The sequence below is a fragment of the Pristiophorus japonicus genome, chromosome 3 (assembly GCF_044704955.1).
Source record: "Pristiophorus japonicus isolate sPriJap1 chromosome 3, sPriJap1.hap1, whole genome shotgun sequence".
NCBI classification, from domain to species: domain Eukaryota; kingdom Metazoa; phylum Chordata; class Chondrichthyes; family Pristiophoridae; genus Pristiophorus; species Pristiophorus japonicus.
This window is the reverse complement of record NC_091979.1, coordinates 293,679,531-293,697,351: the sequence shown is the minus strand read 5'-3', so window position 1 is coordinate 293,697,351 and position 17,821 is coordinate 293,679,531. Positions and strand designations below refer to the sequence as shown.

The 17,821-nt window shown below is 46.3% G+C and overlaps 1 protein-coding gene across 1 annotated transcript in view; it reads left to right on the top strand.

Moving 5' to 3' along the window:
• The first annotated feature begins 8,118 nt into the window (after positions 1–8,118).
• Positions 8,119–17,821, top strand: part of LOC139255875 (protein CC2D2B-like) — a 558,271-nt gene continuing 548,568 nt past the window's right edge. Inside the window, exons 1-2 of the mRNA XM_070874046.1 lie at positions 8,119–8,202; positions 16,004–16,073. Of these exons, the coding sequence (XP_070730147.1) occupies positions 16,066–16,073 (8 nt within the window). The 5' untranslated portion in view covers positions 8,119–8,202; positions 16,004–16,065. The remainder of the gene's footprint in view (positions 8,203–16,003; positions 16,074–17,821) is intronic.

Here is a 17,821-nt window from a genome sequence, read left to right as displayed (position 1 = left end):
TTGCCGCTTGGTAGCACTGTTGACGACACCTTCCATCATTTTGCTGATGATTGCGAGTAGACTGATGGGGCGGTAATTGGCCAGATTGAATTTGTCCTGGTTTTTTTGGACCGAACATATCTGGGCAGTTTTCCATATTGTCGGTTAGATGCCAGTGTTGTAGCTTGGGTAGAGGCGCAGCTTGTTCTGGAGCACAAGTCTTCAGCACAACAGCCGGGATGTTGTTGGGGCCCATAGCCTCTGCTGTATCCAGTGCACTCAGCCGTTCCTTGATATCATGTGGCGTGAATCAAATTGGCTGAAGACTGGCTTCTGTGATGGTGTGGACCTCAGGCGGAGGCCAATATAGGTCACCCACTCGGCACTTCTGGCTGAAGATGGTTGTGAATGCTTCAGCCTTGTCTTTTGCATTCACAGTCTGGGTTCCACCATCATTGAGGATGGGGATATTCGTGGAGCCTCCTTCTCCAGTTAGTTGTTTAATGGTCCACCACCATTCACGACTGAATGTGGCAGGACTACAGAGCTTTAATCTGATCCATTGGTTGTGGGATCGTTTAGCCTTGGCTATTGCATGCTGCTTCTGCTTTTTAGCACGCTTGTAGTCCTGTGTTGCAGCTTCCTCAGGTTGGACCTCATTTTCAGGTATGCCTGGTGCTGCTCCTGGCATGCACTTCTACACTCTTCATTGAACCTGGGTTGATCCCCTGGCTTGATGGTAATGGTAGAGTGGGGGATATGCTCGGCCAGAGGTTACAGATAGTGCTGGATAAAAATTCTGCTGTTGCTGATGATCCACCCCATGACAGCGCCTCATGGAATTCCAGTTTTGAGCTGCTAGATCTGTTCTGAATCTATCCTATTTAGCATGGTGGTAGTGCCATGCAACACGATAGATGGTGTTCTCCGTGTGAGGACGGGACTTCATCTCCACAATGACTGTGCAGTGGTTGTTGCTACCAATGCTGTCATGGACAGATGCAGGTGCAACAGATAGATTGATGAGGACAAGGTCAAGTAGGTTTTTCCCTCGTGTTGGTTCTCTCACCACCTACTGCAGGCCCAGTCTGGCAGTTATGTCCTTCAGGACTCAGCTAACTCAGTCAGTAGTGGTGCTACCGAGCCACTCTTGATGATGGACTTTGAAGTCCCCCACCCAGAGTACATTCTATGCCCTTGCTATTCTCAGTGCTCTTCCAAGTGTTGTTCAACATGGTGGAGTACTGATTCATAAGAATATAAGAATTAGGAACAGGAGTTGGCCATCTAGCCCCTCGAGCCTGCTCCGCCATTCAACAAGATCATGGCTGATCTGGCTGTGGACTCAGTTCCACTTACACGCCCACTCCCCATAACCGTTAATTCCCTTATTGGTTAAAAATATATCTATCTGTGATTTGAATACATTCAATGAGCTAGCCTCAACTGCTTCCTTGGGCAGAGAATTCCACAGATTCACAACCCTCTGGGAGAAGAAATTCCTTCTCAACTCGGTTTTAAATTGGCACCCCCGTGTTTTGAGGCTGTACCCCCTAGTTCTAGTCTCCCCGACCAGTGGAAACAACCTCTCTGCCTCTATCTTGTCTATCCCTTTCATTATTTTAAATATTTCTATAAGATCACCCCTCATCCTTCTGAACTCCAACGAGTAAAGACCCAGTCTACTCAATCTATCATCATAAGGTAACCCCCTCATCTCCGGAATCAACCTAGCGAATTGTCTCTGTATCCCCTCCAAAGCTAGTATATCCTTCCTTAAGTAAGGTGACCAAAACTGCACGCAGTACTCCAGGTGCGGCCTCACCAATACCTTGTACAGTTGCAGCAGGACCTCCCTGCTTTTGTACTCCATCCCTCTCGCAATGAAGGCCAACATTCCATTCGCCTTCCTGATTACCTGCTGCACCTGCAAACTAACTTTTTTTGGGGATTCATGCACAAGGAGGCACCGGAGGGACTGGAGTGCATCATCACGCCCGGCAACCAAATTTTAATTTGATTTTACGTTTTAAAGTTGAATTTGTTTTAATTGCCGGTGCTTTTAGTGTCCCCCTCCCCTTTTATAGGGGGCACTGGAAAAAATGTGATTTTAGCGCCCAAAAAAAAACACAAAAAAAAAGAAAAACACAAAAAAAAAAGGAAAAAAAAAAAAAGGGCCTTGTAAATGTCTGGTGTGTCACCCAGGTCGGGTGGCACGGTTTAATGTTTTGTTTTACAGATAAACTCTAAAAGAGTTTCATGCACAAGGACCCCCAGGTCCCTCTGCACTGCAGCATGTTGTAATTTCTCCCCATTCAAATAATATTCCCTTTTACTGTTTTTTTTTCCAAGGTGGATGAGCTCACATTTTCCGACATTGTATTCCATCTGCCAAACCTTAGCCCATTCGCTTAACCTATCTAAATCTCTTTGCAGCCTCTCTGTGTCCTCTACACAACCCGCTTTCCCACTAATCTTTGTGTCATCTGCAAATTTTGTTACACTACACTCTGTCCCCTCTTCCAGGTCATCTATGGATATTGTAAACAGTTGTGGTCCCAGCACCGATCCCTGTGGCACACCACTAACCACAGATTTCCAACCCGAAAAGGACCCATTTATCCCGACTCTCTGCTTTCTGTTAGCCAGCCAATTCTCGATCCATGCTAATACATTTCCTCTGACTCCGCGTACCTTTATCTTCTGCAGTAACCTTTTGTGTGGCACCTTATCGAATGCCTTTTGGAAATCTAAATACACCACATCCATCGGTACACCTCTAACCACCATGCTCATTATATCCTCAAAGAATTCCAGTAAATTAGTTAAACATGATTTCCCCTGCATGAATCCATGTTGCGTCTGCTTGATTGCACTATTCCTATCTAGATGTCCCGCTATTTCTTCCTTAATGATAGCTTCAAGCATTTTCCACTACAGATGTTAAACTAACCGGCCTATAGTTACCTGCCTTTTGTCTGTCCCCTTTTTTAAACAGAGGCATTACATTAGCTGCTTTCCAATCCGCTGGTACCTCCCCAGAGTCCAGAGAATTTTGCTAGATTATAACGAATGCATCTGCTATAACTTCCGCCATCTCTTTTAATACCCCGGGATGCATTTCATCAGGACCAGGGGATTTGTCTACCTTGAGTCCCATTAGCCTGTCCAGCACTACCCCACTAGTGATAGTGATTATCTCAAGGTCCTCTCTTCCCACATTCCCGTGACCAGCAATTATTCGCATGGTTTTTTGTGTCTTCCACTGTGAAGACCGAAGCAAAATAATTGTTTAAGGTCTCAGCCATTTCCACATTTTCCATTATTAAATCTCCCTTCTCATCTTCTAAGGGACCAACATTTACTCTTTTCCGTTTTATATATCGGTAAAAGCTTTTACTATCTGTTTTCATGTTTTGCGCAAGTTTACTTTCGTAATCTATCTTTCCTTTCTTTATTGCTTTCTTAGTCATTCTTTGCTGTCGTTTAAAATTTTCCCAATCTTCTAGTTTCCCACTAACCTTGGCCACCTTATACGCATTGGTTTTTAATTTGATACACTCCTTTATTTCCTTGGTTATCCATGGCTGGTTATCCCTTCTCTTACCGCCCTTCTTTTTCGCTGGAATATATTTTTGTTGAGCATTATGAAAGAGCTCCTTAAAAGTCCTCCACTGTTCCTCAATTGTGCCACCGTTTAGTCTGTGTTCCCAGTCTACTTTAGCCAACTCTGCCCTCATCCCACTGTAGTCCCCTTTGTTTAAGCATAGTACGCTCGTTTGAGACATGACTTCCTCAATCTGTATTACAAATTTAACCATACTGTGATCACTCATTCCGAGAGGATCTTTTACTCAGAGATCGTTTATTATTCCTGTCTCATTACACAGGACCAGATCTAAGATAGCTTGCTCCCTTGTAGGTTCTGTAACATATGTTCTAAGAAACAATCCCGTATGCACTCTATGAATTCCTCCTCAAGGCTACCCCGTGCGATTTGATTTGACAATCGATATGTAGGTTAAAATCCCCCATGATTACTGCCGTTCCTTTTTCACATGCCTCCATTATTCCCTTGATTATTGTCCGCCCCACCGTGAAGTTATTATTTGGGGGCCTATAAACTACGCCCACCAGTGACTTTTTCCCCTTACTATCTCTAATCTCCACCCACAATGATTCAACATTTTGTTCATTAGAGCCAATATCGTCTCTCACAACTGCCCTGATATCATCCTTTATTAACAGAGCTGCCCCACCTCCTTTCCCTTCTTGTCTATCTTTCCGAATTGTCAGATACCCCCCCTGTATGTTTAATTCCAAGCTTGGCCACCCTGCAACCACGTTTCTGTAATGGCCACCAAATCATACCCATTTGTAATGATTTGTGCCGTCAACTCATTTACCTTATTTCGAATGCTGCGTGCATTTAGGTAGAGTGTTTTAATACTAGTTTTTAAACTATGATTTTTAGTTTTGACCCCTCCTGCAGCCCCTTTATATTCATACATATTGTCCCTTCCTATCACCTTGTGGTTTACACTTACCCCAGTGCTACTCTGCTCTGTTGCCTCCTGCCTTTTGCATTCTTTCTTGGGGTCCTGTTCATCTGAGCTCTCACCCACTCTAACTAGCTCAGAGCCCTCTCCTGGGTTCCGAATATTCCTCGCATTGAGGCACCGAGCTTTCAGGCTTGCCTTTTTATTACACTTTGACCCTTTAGAATTTTGCTGTACAGTGGCCCTTTTTGCTTTTTGCCTTGGGTTTCTCTGCCTTCCACTTTTACTCATCTCCTTTCTGTCTTTTGCTTCTGTCTCCATTTTGTTTCCCTCTGTCTCCCTGCATTGGTTCCCATCCCCCTGCCATATTAGTTTAACTCCTCCCCAACAGCCCTATCAAACACTCCCCCTAGAACATTGGTTCCGGTCCTGCCTCGGTGCAGACCGTCCGGTTTGTATTGGTCCCACCTCCCCCAGAACCGGTTCCAGTGCCCCAGGAATTTGAATCCCTCCCTGCTGCACCACTGCTCAAGCCACATATTCATCTTAGCTATCCTGCGATTCCTACTCTGACTAGCACGTGGCACTGGTAGCAATCCCGAGATTACTACTTTTGAGGTCCTACTTTTTAAATTTAGCTCCTAGCTCCTTAAATTCGTCACGTAGGACCTCATCCCTTTTTTTACCTATATCGTTGGTACCAATGTATACCACGACAACTGGCTGTTCACCCTCCCTTTTCAGAATGTCCTGCACCCGCTCCGAGACATCCTTGACCCTTGCACCAGGGAGGCAACATACCATCCTGGAGTCTCGGTCGTGGCTGCTGAAACGCCTATCTATTCCCCTTGCAATTGAATCCCCTATCATTATTGCTATCCCACTCTTTTTCCTACCCTCCTGTGCAGCAGAGCCAGCCACGGTGATATGAATTTGGCTGCTGCTGCCCTCCCCCGATGAGTCATCCCCCTCAACAGTACTCAAAGCGGTGTATCTGTTTTGCAGGGGATGACCGGAGGGGACCTCTGCACTACCTTCCTTGCACTGCTCTTCCTGCTGGTCTTCCATTCCCTATCTGGCTGTGGACCTTTCACCTGTGGTAAAACCAACTCGCTACACATGCTACCATTCTCAGCATTGTGGATGCTCCAGAGTGAATCCACCCTCAGCTCCAATTCCGCAACGCGTTCCGTCATGAGCTTGAGGCGGATACACTTCCCGCACACGTAGTCGTCAGGGACACCGGAAGTGTCCCTGAGTTCCCACATAGTACAGGAGGAGCATATTACGTGACCGAGCTCTCCTGCCATGACTTAACCCTTAGATACACTTAATTTGGCGACAACACTGTTAACAGGTTACTTACTGATATAAAAAAGAAAAAGAAAAGCTACTCACCAATCACCAGCTAATCACTTATCCCTTTGGCTGTGACGTCACCTTTTCATTTCTTTCTACTTCTTTTTGCTTTTTCTCCCAGCTGGAGCTGTACAAGCTGGGCATTTATATGCCTCACCAACACTGCTCCCATCTCTCGACCTCCCGCTGGGCCTTTATAGGCCTCACCAACACTGCTCCCGCCTCTCGACCTCCTGCTGGGCCTTTATAGGCCTCACCAACACTGCTCCCGTCTCTCGACCTCCCGCTGGGCCTTTATAGGCCTCACCAACACTGCTCCCGCCTCTCGACCTCCCGCTGGGCCTTTATAGGCCTCACCAACACTGCTCCCGTCTCTCGACCTCCCGCTGGGCCTTTATAGGCCTCACCAACACTGCTCCCGTCTCTCGACCTCCCGCTGGGCCTTTATAGGCCTCACCAACACTGCTCCCGCCTCTCGCCGACTGCTGCCCCTGCTGAGAGAGGGCGGTAGGTGGTAATCAGCAGGAGGTTTCTTTGCCCATGCTTGACCTGAAGCCATGAGACTTCATGGGTCCGGAGTGAATGTTAACGACTCCCACAGCCACTCTCTTCCGACAGTATACCACTGTGCCGCCACCCCTGGTGGGTCTGTCCTGCCGGTGGGACAGGACATACCCAAGGATGGTGATGGAGAGTCTAGGACATTGGCTGAAAGCTTTGATTCTGAGTATGACTATGTCAGGCTGTTGCTTGACTAGTTTGTGGGATGGCTCTCCCAATTTTGGCCCAAGTCCCCAGATGTTGGTGAGAAAGACTTTGCAGGGTTGATTGGGCTTGGTGTGCCATTGTCGTGTCTGTAGCTGGTGCCGAGGTCGATGCCCAATGGTCCGTCCAGTTTTATTCTTATTATTGTTTTTCGTAGTGCTTGTGTACAACTGAGTGGCTTGCTCGGCCATTTCAGAGGGCAGTTAAGAGTCAACCACATTGCTATGGATCTGGAGTCACATATAGGCCACACCGGGTAAGGACAGCAGAATTCCTTCCCTAAAGGACATTAGTGAACCAAATGGGTTTTTACGGTAGTGTTATGGTCACAATTACTGATACTAGCTTTTTATTCCAGATTTATTTAATTAACTAAATTTAAATTCTCCAGCTGCCATGGTGGGATTTGAACTCATGTCTCTGGATCATTGGTCCAGGCCTCTGGATTACTAGTCCAGTGAGTTTTTCCATTGAGAAACCGGCAAGTGGACTGTGTGGGAGCTTCAGACAGATGCATGGCCTAAACGGGAACATTGCTCCCTACCTAACAGCACTGTGGCAGTACCCTTACCACACAGACTGCAGCGGTTCAAGAGGTGGCTCACTGCCACTTTCTCAAGGGCAATTAGTGATTGGCAATAAATGCTGGCCTCGCCAGCAACGCCCACATCCATGAATGAATAAAAAAATAACGACTCAATGCCCAATTCATAAATACAAAGGGTACATCACAGCAATACACTCTGCTACTCCTGACGCAATTATCTGGCTTAAAAAACCTGCCTTAGTCCTTAACTCACATCTTTCTCTAGCTTCTCTCTTATCTCCCCTCAAGCTCATATTGACCACGAGACCCACCTCCAGCTCCCTCGACCCTATTCCCACTAAACTGCTGACCATCCAACTTCCCTTCCTGGCTCCCATGTTAGCTGATATTGTTAACAATTCTCTCTCCTCAGGCGCTGTGCCCCCTCCTTCAAATCTGTCGTGATCCTGAAAAAAGCAACCCTTGACACCTCCGTCCTTGCAAACTACTGCTCCATCTCCAATCTCCCTTTCCTCTCCAACGTCCTTGAATGTGCTGTAGCCTCTCAAATCCATGCCCATCTTTCCCGGAATTCCATGTTTGAATTCCTCCAATCATGTTTCCGTCGCTGCCACGTCCGAATACTATCCTGAAACCTTCTGAATTTTCTTGACAGTCCACGTTCTCTTTGCTAAGACAATTCTATTTATGGGATCAAGAACATGTTGGGGAAAAGCCCAAACAGTAAACAGTGTTACGATACTATGTAATATTGCTCTGGTAGGATATTGGGCGTGTGACTGTTGCTACCATAATCTAGGCTAAGAGAGCGCGTTAGGTAATAGATGATATTGGGGGAATATCATCACTACCACGTTAGCCCTACAGTTCAAAAAAGAGCGGGCGAGCAGTTTGCAGCACGTGACTACACTGGGCGCACTACAACGAATCGTTTGCCTGCTGCTCGAGCAGATCACGTGAGGATCGGTAGAAGGCTGACCGTTAGCCCACGTTCAATTTATTTTTACAGCCGCTTGAAGCGAGGCGGCTTTATGGCATCGCATTCTTTTTGGAGTACGGTACTTCAGTTTGATCATTTGAGCTTTTCCCTGAGTCTTTGATTAGTATTTAATTCTATTTTGTTTCAGGTCAGTCAGTCTGGACCCCGTTCCTTTTCTGATGCTGAACAACCAATGAAACGCTGCGTTTTTTTTAGGAAGGATTGTTATCCTTTGCGAGTTAAAGAGCTATTTAAATAGGCTAAACTGGTAGGATGAACATTCTCCTGGGAATTTCTCTTGTTCTCAGGAGCTGAAGAATGAGCAGGAGTTCCACAGGAATGTGCAGAGATTTTAAAGTAATTGGTAGAAGAATTAGAGGGGAGTTGAGAATTTTTTTCACCCACAGGGTGGTGGGAGTCTGGAATGCACTCCGTGAAAGAGTGGTAGAGGCAGAAATCCTCATGGCATTTAAAACGTGGTTGAACATGCACTTCAAATGCTGTAACCTACAAGGCTACGGACCAACAGCTGGAAAGTGGGATTAGGCTGGATAGCTCTTTTTCAGCCGGCACAAATACAATGGACCAAATGACCTCCTTCTCTGCCATAAACTTATCAACATCATTATAGGCAGTCCTCGGAATCTTGCTTCCGCTCTAAAAATGAGTCCTTAGGTGGCGGAACAGTCCAATACGAGAACCACAGTCCCTGTCACAGGTGGGACAGATAGTCGTGAGGGAAGGGGTGAGTGGGACTGGTTTGCCGCACACTCTATCCGCTGCCTGCGCTTGATTTCTGCATGCTCTCGGTGATGAGACTCGAGGTGCTCAGCAACCTCCCGGATGCACTTCCTCCACTTAGGGCAGTCTTTGACCAGAGACTCCCAGGTGTCAGTGGGGATGTTGCACTTTATCAGGGAGGCTTTGAAGGTGTCTTTGTAACGTTTCCTCTGGCCACCTTTGGCTTGTCTGCCATGAAGGAGTTCTGAGCAGAGTGCTTGCTTTGAGAGCCTCGTGTCTGGCATGTGAACAATGTGGCCTGCCCAGCGGAGCTGATCAAGTGTGGTCAGTGCTTCAATGCTAGGGATGTTGGCCTGGTGCATCTGTCCTCCCAGGGGATTTGCAGGAGCCATCGTTGGTAGTATTTCTCCAGCGACTTGAGGTGTCTACATGGTCTGTGTCCCTGAGCAATACAGGAGAGCGGGTATTATTACAGCCATGAGCTGGTGGCAGATTTGAGGGCCTGGTCTTTGAAAACTCTTTTTGTTAGGTGGCCGAAGGCGGTGTTGAATCTCGTCGTCAATGTCTGCTCTTGTTGATAAGAGGCTTCTAAGATATGGGAAATGGTCCACGTTGTCCAGGGCCGCACCGTGGATCTTGATAAATGGGGGCCAGTGCTGTGCGGCGGGGACAGGTTGGTGGAGGACCTTTGTCTTACGGATGTTTAGTGTAAGGCCCATGCTTTCGTACGGCTCAATGAATATGTTAACTATGACTTGGAGTTCAGCCTCTGTATGTGTGCAGACGCAGGCGTCATCCGCATACCGTAGCTCGACGACAGAGGTTGGGGTGGTCTTGGACCTGGCCTGGAGACGACGAAGGTTGAACAGGTTCCCACTGGTTCTGTAGTTTAGTTCCACTCCAGCGGAGAGCTTGTTGAGTGTGAGGTGGAGCATGGCAGCGAGGAAGATTGAGAAGAGGGTTGGCGTGATGACGCAGCCCTGCTTGACCTCGTTCTGGACGTGGATTGGATCTGTAATGGATCCGTTGGTTAGGATCACGGCCTGCATGTCGTCGTGGAGCAGGCGGAGAATGGTGACGAACTTTTGGGGGTATCCGAAACGGAGGAGGACGCTCCATAGACCCTCTCGGTTGATAGTGTCAAAGGCCTTTATAAGGTCGAAGAAGGCCATATACAAGGGCTGGTGCTGCTCCCTGCATTTTTCTTGCAGCTGACGCACTGTAAATATCATGTCCGTTGTGGCCCATGGAGGTCGAAATCCGCACCGTGACTCCGGGAGGAGCTCCTCAGCCACAGGGAGAAGACGGTTGAGGAGGACTCTAGCGACGACTTTCCCAGTGACTGATAACAGGGAGATTCCTCTGTAGTTGCCGTAGTCGGACTTGTCCCTTTTTTTAAAGATGGTCACAATCACTGCATCGCTGAGATCACCTGGCATGCTCTCCTCCTTCCAGATGAGTGAGATGAGGTCATGCATTCGCACCAACAGTGTCTCTCTGCCATACTTCAATGCCTCAGCGGGGATTCCATCCGCTCCCGCAGCCTTGTTCTTAAGCTGTCTTATGGCTTTTGCTATCTCATGCAGGGCTGGGGTTTTACTGAGGTGGTGGCGGGTAGCATGCTGCGGGATGGAGTCGAGGACACTTGAGTCAAAGGCAGAGTCTCGATTGAGGAGATCTTCGAAGTGTTGTTTCCAGCGGGCCCTGACTGCCTCAGTGTCCTTTATGAGTGTTTCCCTGTTCTTGGCCAGTAGTGAGATGGGGCCTTGGGTGTTTGGGCCGTAGGTGGCCTTGACTGTGAAGAATTCTCGCACATCATGGCTGTTGGCCAGCTGCTGTATCTCCTGTGCTTTATCCATCCACCATTTGTTCTTTAGGTCCCGAGCTTTTTGTTGGACCTCGGCCTTAAACTGTCTGTAACATCTCCTGATCATTCTCATCAAACCAGTCCTGGTGTTTCATGGTTGAGTGACCAAGCGTTTCTTCGCGGGCACTGGTTATGGAAGCCTGGAGGGCAGACCAAGTGCTGTGGGCATTCTGCATCTCTGGGTCAGCAAGGCACACCAAGTTAGCTGTGAGGCGCTGACTGTATAGGGCTCTCTTAGCTGGGTCTTTGAGTGCCCCGGCATTGATTTTTTTGCGGCACTGCTTCTGCTGCCCTCGCCACTTTGGGGCTATGTTGATGTCAATGAACATTTGACTGCTGGACGACCACCGCCTAATCCAATCCATCATTGACATCAACAGGATAGCCGTAAACTTCTATGATTCTACTAAAAGGATTCTGCAAGCAGCTTTTTAACGGTTTCCGGCTGGGAAACCTTTTTGCTTTGCATCTTTCTGCCATTGGTCTCCATCTATGGGCAATCCCATATATGCCCTTATAATGGAAGAAAAGGAAATGACAAGAGCACACCACACCAAAGTAAAAAATGATCAACAACAATAACTTTTATTTATATAGTGCCTTTAATTCAGTAAAACATCCCAAGGCGCTTCACAGCAGTGTTATAAGACAAAACAGATAAATTTGACACCGAGCCACATAAGAAGAACTTATGGCAGATGACCAAAAGCTTGGTTAAAGAGGTAGGTTTTAAGGAGCGTCTTAAAGGAAGCAAGAGAGGCGGAGAGGTTTAGGGAGGGTGTTCCAGAGCTCGGGGCCCAAGCAGTTGAAGGCACGGCCACCAATGGTTGAGCAGTTATAATCAGGGATGCTCAAGAGTGCAGAATTTGAGGAGTGCAGATATCTCTTTGGGTACAGCATAGAAGGAGGTCATTCGGCCCATCGACCTCCCCAAACATTGGCCATCTCCACGATTGCCTCAGCTCTACTGCTGTTGAAGCCCTCATCTATGCCTTTGTTACCTCTAGACTTGACTATTCCAACGACTCCTGGCTGGCCTCCCACATTCTACTCCTATGTAAACTAGAGGTGATCCAAAACTCGGCTGCCCGTGTCCTAACTCGCACCAAGTCCCACTCGCCCATCACCTCGTAATCGCTGACCTACATTGACTTCTGGTTAAGCAACACCTCAATTTCAAAATTCTCATCCTTATTTTCAAATCCCTCCATGGCTTCGCCCCTCCCAATGAGCCCAAATTTCCCCATGAGTTGCACCGTTTTTTTTGGTGTAACTTGATTTTTCTGGTGTATCTTTTTAGTTAGAAATATGGCCATTTAATTTCCGCCAGTGTAAGTGAGTTAGTTAGGTTTTTTGTTAGGTCAGTTTTTTTTTCCCAAAAGGGGGCGTTCCCAGCCACTTACACCATTTATGCCAATTTAGCCAGAAAAAAGTTGTACTAAACTAACTTAGGGTAGCGTACGTGTCCACTTTTGTCCGCACAGAAAGATCTTACAGTTAAGGAATCGATGCAAGTAAGTACATTTAAAGCACCACCAAGCAGTAATAACCATTCAATAAAAAATAAAGAAGTGAAGTAAATAATTAAAATAACAAATAAAAGTACTGCATCAAATCCTACCTTAAACTGAACGGGCAATTAAGAAATCGGCGCAGGTGAATAAGTAAGGACCTGCACCCACCCAAGCATCAAACATTGCAAATAAAAGTTTAAATAACTCATTAAAAATAAAGAACTCGCGTAAACAATTGAATAACAAACAAAGAATTGTAGTAAATCCTACCTTGATTGGAACTCGGCCGGGGAAAGCAGCCGGCCGGCCTGTACAGGAGGCAATACGACCTGGGAAAAGGGCAGCAGGCAAAGATGCATTGGGAGACTGAAGGGAGGGGGAAGAGAGGCTGGGCATTGGTTGCCTGGGCTCGGCATGCACTGGCAAGCCCTTCGTCCAGGGCTGGGGGGGCCGGGCGGGGGGCGGCATGCGAAGCAGAGCGACCGAACGCGGCATCCATGGGGGGAGGAGGAGAGAGAGAAAGATGCTGGCTGGCCTTCATATCGGGGGGGCCAACTGAACGCGACATCTTAATTTGCATACAAACAGCAACACAGGCAGGACACTGCTGCAAGTTTCGGCGCTACTGCGCATGCGCGAACACAGGACCCGACACCACTGCGCATGCGCGACGCTGCCGGCACTGATTTCGGCGCAGGGCTGTAGCTCCGCCTCCCACTGTTTAATCTGCACCGCAACAGGGCACTCCAGACTCTTCAGGACGGTCAAGATGGAGCCATTTTTTTCTGGTGCGTTTCCAGCGCACAAAAACGGTGCATAAAGGGTAAGTACGCCAAAAAAACGGGTTGGTCAAAATTGTGCCCTATCTCTGTAATCTCCTCCAGCCCCACAACCCCCGAGATGTCTGTGCTCCTCTAATTCTGCCTTCTTGAGCATCCCTGATTATAATCGCTCAACCATTCATTGGTGGCCGTGCCTTCTGTTGCCGAGGCCCCAAGCTCTGGAACTCCTTGCCTAAGAAACCTCTCCGCCTCTATCTTCATTAAAACATATCTCTGTGACCAAGTCACAAGCGCTAATTTCTACTTGTGCGACTCGGTGTAAAATTTCTATCGCATAATACTCCTGTGAAGTGCCTTGGGACATTTCACTACGTTAAAGGTGCTATATTAATACAAGTTGTTGTTGTGTAAGAGATCTACTGTGTGGGGACCTCCATCCTTGGCCTGAGATTCCTCGTGATTATCAGCCACCTTGTCCTGTGAGGGAGAAAATAGGGGTGTTGCAGTGAAGAATTTAGCGGCCTTTCTTTTTTACAGTTGTTTCAACAAGTTATTTGAGGGGCAAATGTCAAGAAAGGACAGGTGTATTCTTGCTAATGCATGGCGCACTTGAGGTAAATTGCATTTGTAGGTAGCAGGTGAGTCTGGATTGAAGAAAGGATCAGAGAACAGTTTTAGAGCATTGTGAGGGTAATAGAAGATTTAAACACATATAAAGGGACTGAAAGAAAGGGCCAGCAGGAGCTTATTTTGGTTTCTCTGGTGAGGTAGTTGAACTTCTGACACTGTAAAGAAGGCCTGGAGATCAAGAAGGGACACTCACTGCCATTGCAATCTCTCATTGAGGCCCTGGTCTTCAAATACACTCTCCCTCAGGCAACCGAAGGTTGCGCTGGCACACTGAAGGCAGTGTTGGACCTCGTCATTGATGTCTGCCCTTGTTGACAGTAGGCCCCTGAGGTATGGAAAATGGTCCACGTTGTCCAAGGCCTCGTCGTGGATTTTGATAACTGGGGGGTAGTGCTGTGTGGTGGGGGCAGGTTGGTAGTGGACCTTTGTCTTATGGATGTTTAGTGTAAGGCCCATGCTCTCGTACGCCTCGGTGAAGGTGTTGACGATGGCTTGGAATTCGGCCTCCGAGTTTGTGCAGATGCAAGCGTCGCCTGCATACTCTAATTCGATGACTGAGGAGGGAACGACCTTGGATCTAGCCTGGAGGCTGCAGAGGTTGAACAGATTCCCGTTCTGTAATTTAGCTCCACTCCAGCAGGGAGCTTGCTGAGGGTGAGATGGAGCATTGCAGCAAGGAAGATCGAGAAGAGCATTGGTGCGATGACACAGCCTTGCTTGACCCCGGTCTGAACGTGGAATGGGTCTGTAATGGATCCGTGGGTCAAGATCACGGCTTGTGTATCATTGTGGAGCAGGCGAGGGATGGTGATAAACCTTTGATCGCCTGAGGAAGAGAGTGTTTGAAGACCAGGACCTCAAACCCGGCACCAAGCTCATGGTCTACAGAGCAGTGGTGATACCCGCCCTCCTATATGGCTCAGAGACATGGACTATGTACAGCAGGCATCTCAAAACACTGGAGAAATACCACCAACGAAGGGTCATCGACCCAAAATGTTAACTCTGCTTTCTCTCCACAGATGCTGCTTAACGCGCTGAGATTTCCAGCATTTTCTGTTTTCCAGATTCCAGCATCTATGGTATTTTGCTTTTGTTTTAGTATTAATGAAACTGGCCTTTTTTACAGACTGTAATTTTGGTTTTCATCAAGAAAATACTCAGGTGAGAAATAAACCTAATCAACAAATTATCATCGTGGTTTGACTTGGATGACTGGAGATGAAGGGAAGCTGTTGGTGATTGGGAAATCCAAAAATATCCCAATGTTTTGTGGTTTCAGTAGGTTATACGTTCTGCCTATAACCTACTGAAACAGCAACAATGCATGGATAACCTCTTTTTGATGAGCGGTAGGATCACTTTGACCAAAGCATGATATTGCAAAGAAGAAAAGTTGTCTCAATAGTTGCCACTGTGATATTCACACAAAGTTTCGGCATTTAAAAACATAATCCATTGTTAATTGCTTTTGGCACTGTAAGTTCATCCTATCAACAGGAAACAACTACATATTACACAGTTGAAGATCCCACCCACCTAGGCTGACTCTGAAGCAGTGAACATCCTTTTGAGTGCATGGGTTTTCTGCTGTGACTGCCAGAAAAAAATTAGGTTTGAATCTATCATGTGTGTTGATAAGGATGTCCTGATGTCTAGATTGATGACTTCAACAGGAATTGTGATGTGCATGAGGTTGCTGCTGCTGGTGGGAAAGCTCCAGGAAAGTGGATCCAGCCATCAGGTGGAAGAAGAGGAACCAGTCCCAATGATGGCCATGGTGTCTAATTGTAACTAACAAGTAGGCCAGAAACCCCAATGAAACTTTTTTCTGTACTAAGTACTTTGTAAATGATGTGCTGTTGACAGGAAGCAAAACAAAAATCATGTTTTTGTGAAATGACTACATTTTGCATTGCCTAGCTTGTACATTGTTCAGATTTAGATCATGTGAATTTCAATAGTTAGATAGGATATACAGCACAGAAACAGGCCATTCGGTCCAACCAGTCCATGCCGGCATTGAGGCTCCACTTGAGCCTCCTCCCGTCTTTCCTCATCTAACTCTGTCAGCATAACCCTCTATTCCCTTCTCTCTCATATGCTTATCTAGCCTCCCCTTAAATGCATCTATACTATTTGACTCAACTACTCCCTGTGGTAGCTTTTGATATTGTATGGCTTTTTTTAATAGCATTTTATTAAAATTGCTTAATTCAAGCTACTGGAAAAATAGATTTTTTTTTTCAGCAGAAAAACATTTTGAGTTAACAAATAACCAAACACAAACAAATATTGAGTTTTTAATTGAATTATAATTTATTAAATTGTTTCACTCTAGTGCCCTCTTGAAAATATTACCATATCATTCTCTGCCAAGGAATATAGGCCAAGCATAACAATATGGCATGGTAAGTATGATTATTTGCATTTGCAAGTCCAATTTAGCTTACACTGAAATGCTTTGGAAATGGTGAGTGCTGAGCATTCACATAAGGCTTTATGCACTATTGATGTGAAATACATAGGATTTGTTGAACGATTGGGCCATGTAGCACATTTCTCAGGTATCATGCAGCCTACTAAGATCCCAAAATGGAAGGGAGGAAATGCGCATGCACTTCCGAGCGGAAGTGCCGTATCTGCCATGTTGATAGAGCAGGTAGTGTTCGCATCAGGCTCGCACGTGGCAGAATTTAAAGCCAAAAATAATTTATGCACTTGAGGATGTTTTCTATTTTGGACCACCCCAGCACTTCATCCATCACGTGCTCACCACGCTCAGCACAACATGACGTTAACTAGCATGAAGACCCATCTCCAGCTTTATTTAAATGGTTTATGCAGTACTTACAGGTTAGTTGCCGGTATACTATTTCTGGTTACTGTTTGAATTTTGGGTGTTTTTTGCTGAGTTCTAGTATTTCTGAACGTTCACTTGTCTGCACAAAGAGAGGTTCTGCTTTTTTTGCACTGATGTTGCTCTTTGCCTCAAAAAGTGTCTGGTGCAGACATAAGTAATCTGGTCGGGTTGCCTTTTGAGAATAGTGCATGATTGGGAACGTCACTGAAGCCACCACAGAGCAGGAGGAGCTGTCAAAGGAGGGAGGAGGGCACTGCACAGGAGGCCATATCCAGAGGGTCTTCATTGATATCACTGCCGGGGTATCCAACAAACTTGTACCAATTGTGAATCTTCAGCCCAGAACTTTCCTCAGACTGTACAAAGTCTACATCTGTCCAATCCTAGGTTATAAACATCCATCCTGTTGCACAGCAAGTCAGCCACAGATTAAGAGGTTACAAACAATCCAGAACAAAGCAATAATGGCAGCATATTGCTTGCCATCTGCTTAACCAATCTGGATTCCAAACAATGGAAAAAAAGTTTCTGAGATTCCAGCAGAGGTACCTGCACAAGGCAAGGATTAATCAATCATTTTCACAGATGTGAAGATAGAGAGAACCCACTCCAGTACGGTTTGCAACACGACACTGTGGGCCTGTAAAATTGACAACTTTCAAATTACTGAGAGAATTAATGACTGGGTCAAGTGAGTGGCACTGAAGTTTTCACACCAGTCATAATTGACTGTTACAATTCAAGCATATCCCATACAGATATCAAAAATATAGTAATACTGGGCCATTCTTAGCAAGCTCTGTATATTACAAGCTTCTAGTTTTCAAGTCTATTGAGAGCACTGTGGCGATTTGGAGGAATGAATGAGAGAACAAGGAAGGGAGTGTACTTTTTTTGTGTATGGATGGCTCCTTTTTCTGTGTGAGAGAGACCTCAATTTTGTTGTGTATGCGAATGTTAAAAGTTTAGCGGTGAAAATTCGGCACTGTCCATTTTGAAGCATTAACCCAGGTGGAGTGTTAAGTATAACGCCTTTAAAAAGTTTGTGCTCCCGCTGAGAAATTTGGTTGAATCGGACCAAGAGCTGAAGGGGGCGCTAAAGGGATGATTTTCTAGACCAATATGTCGAGGAACCAACTAGAGGGCTGGCCATCCTAGATGTTGCATTGTGTAATGAGAAAGGACTAATTAGCAGTCTTGTGCAAGGCCCCTTGGGGAAGAGTGACCATAATATGGTAGAATTATTTTATTAAGATGGAGAGTGACACAGTTAATATGGTCCTGAACTTAAGGAAA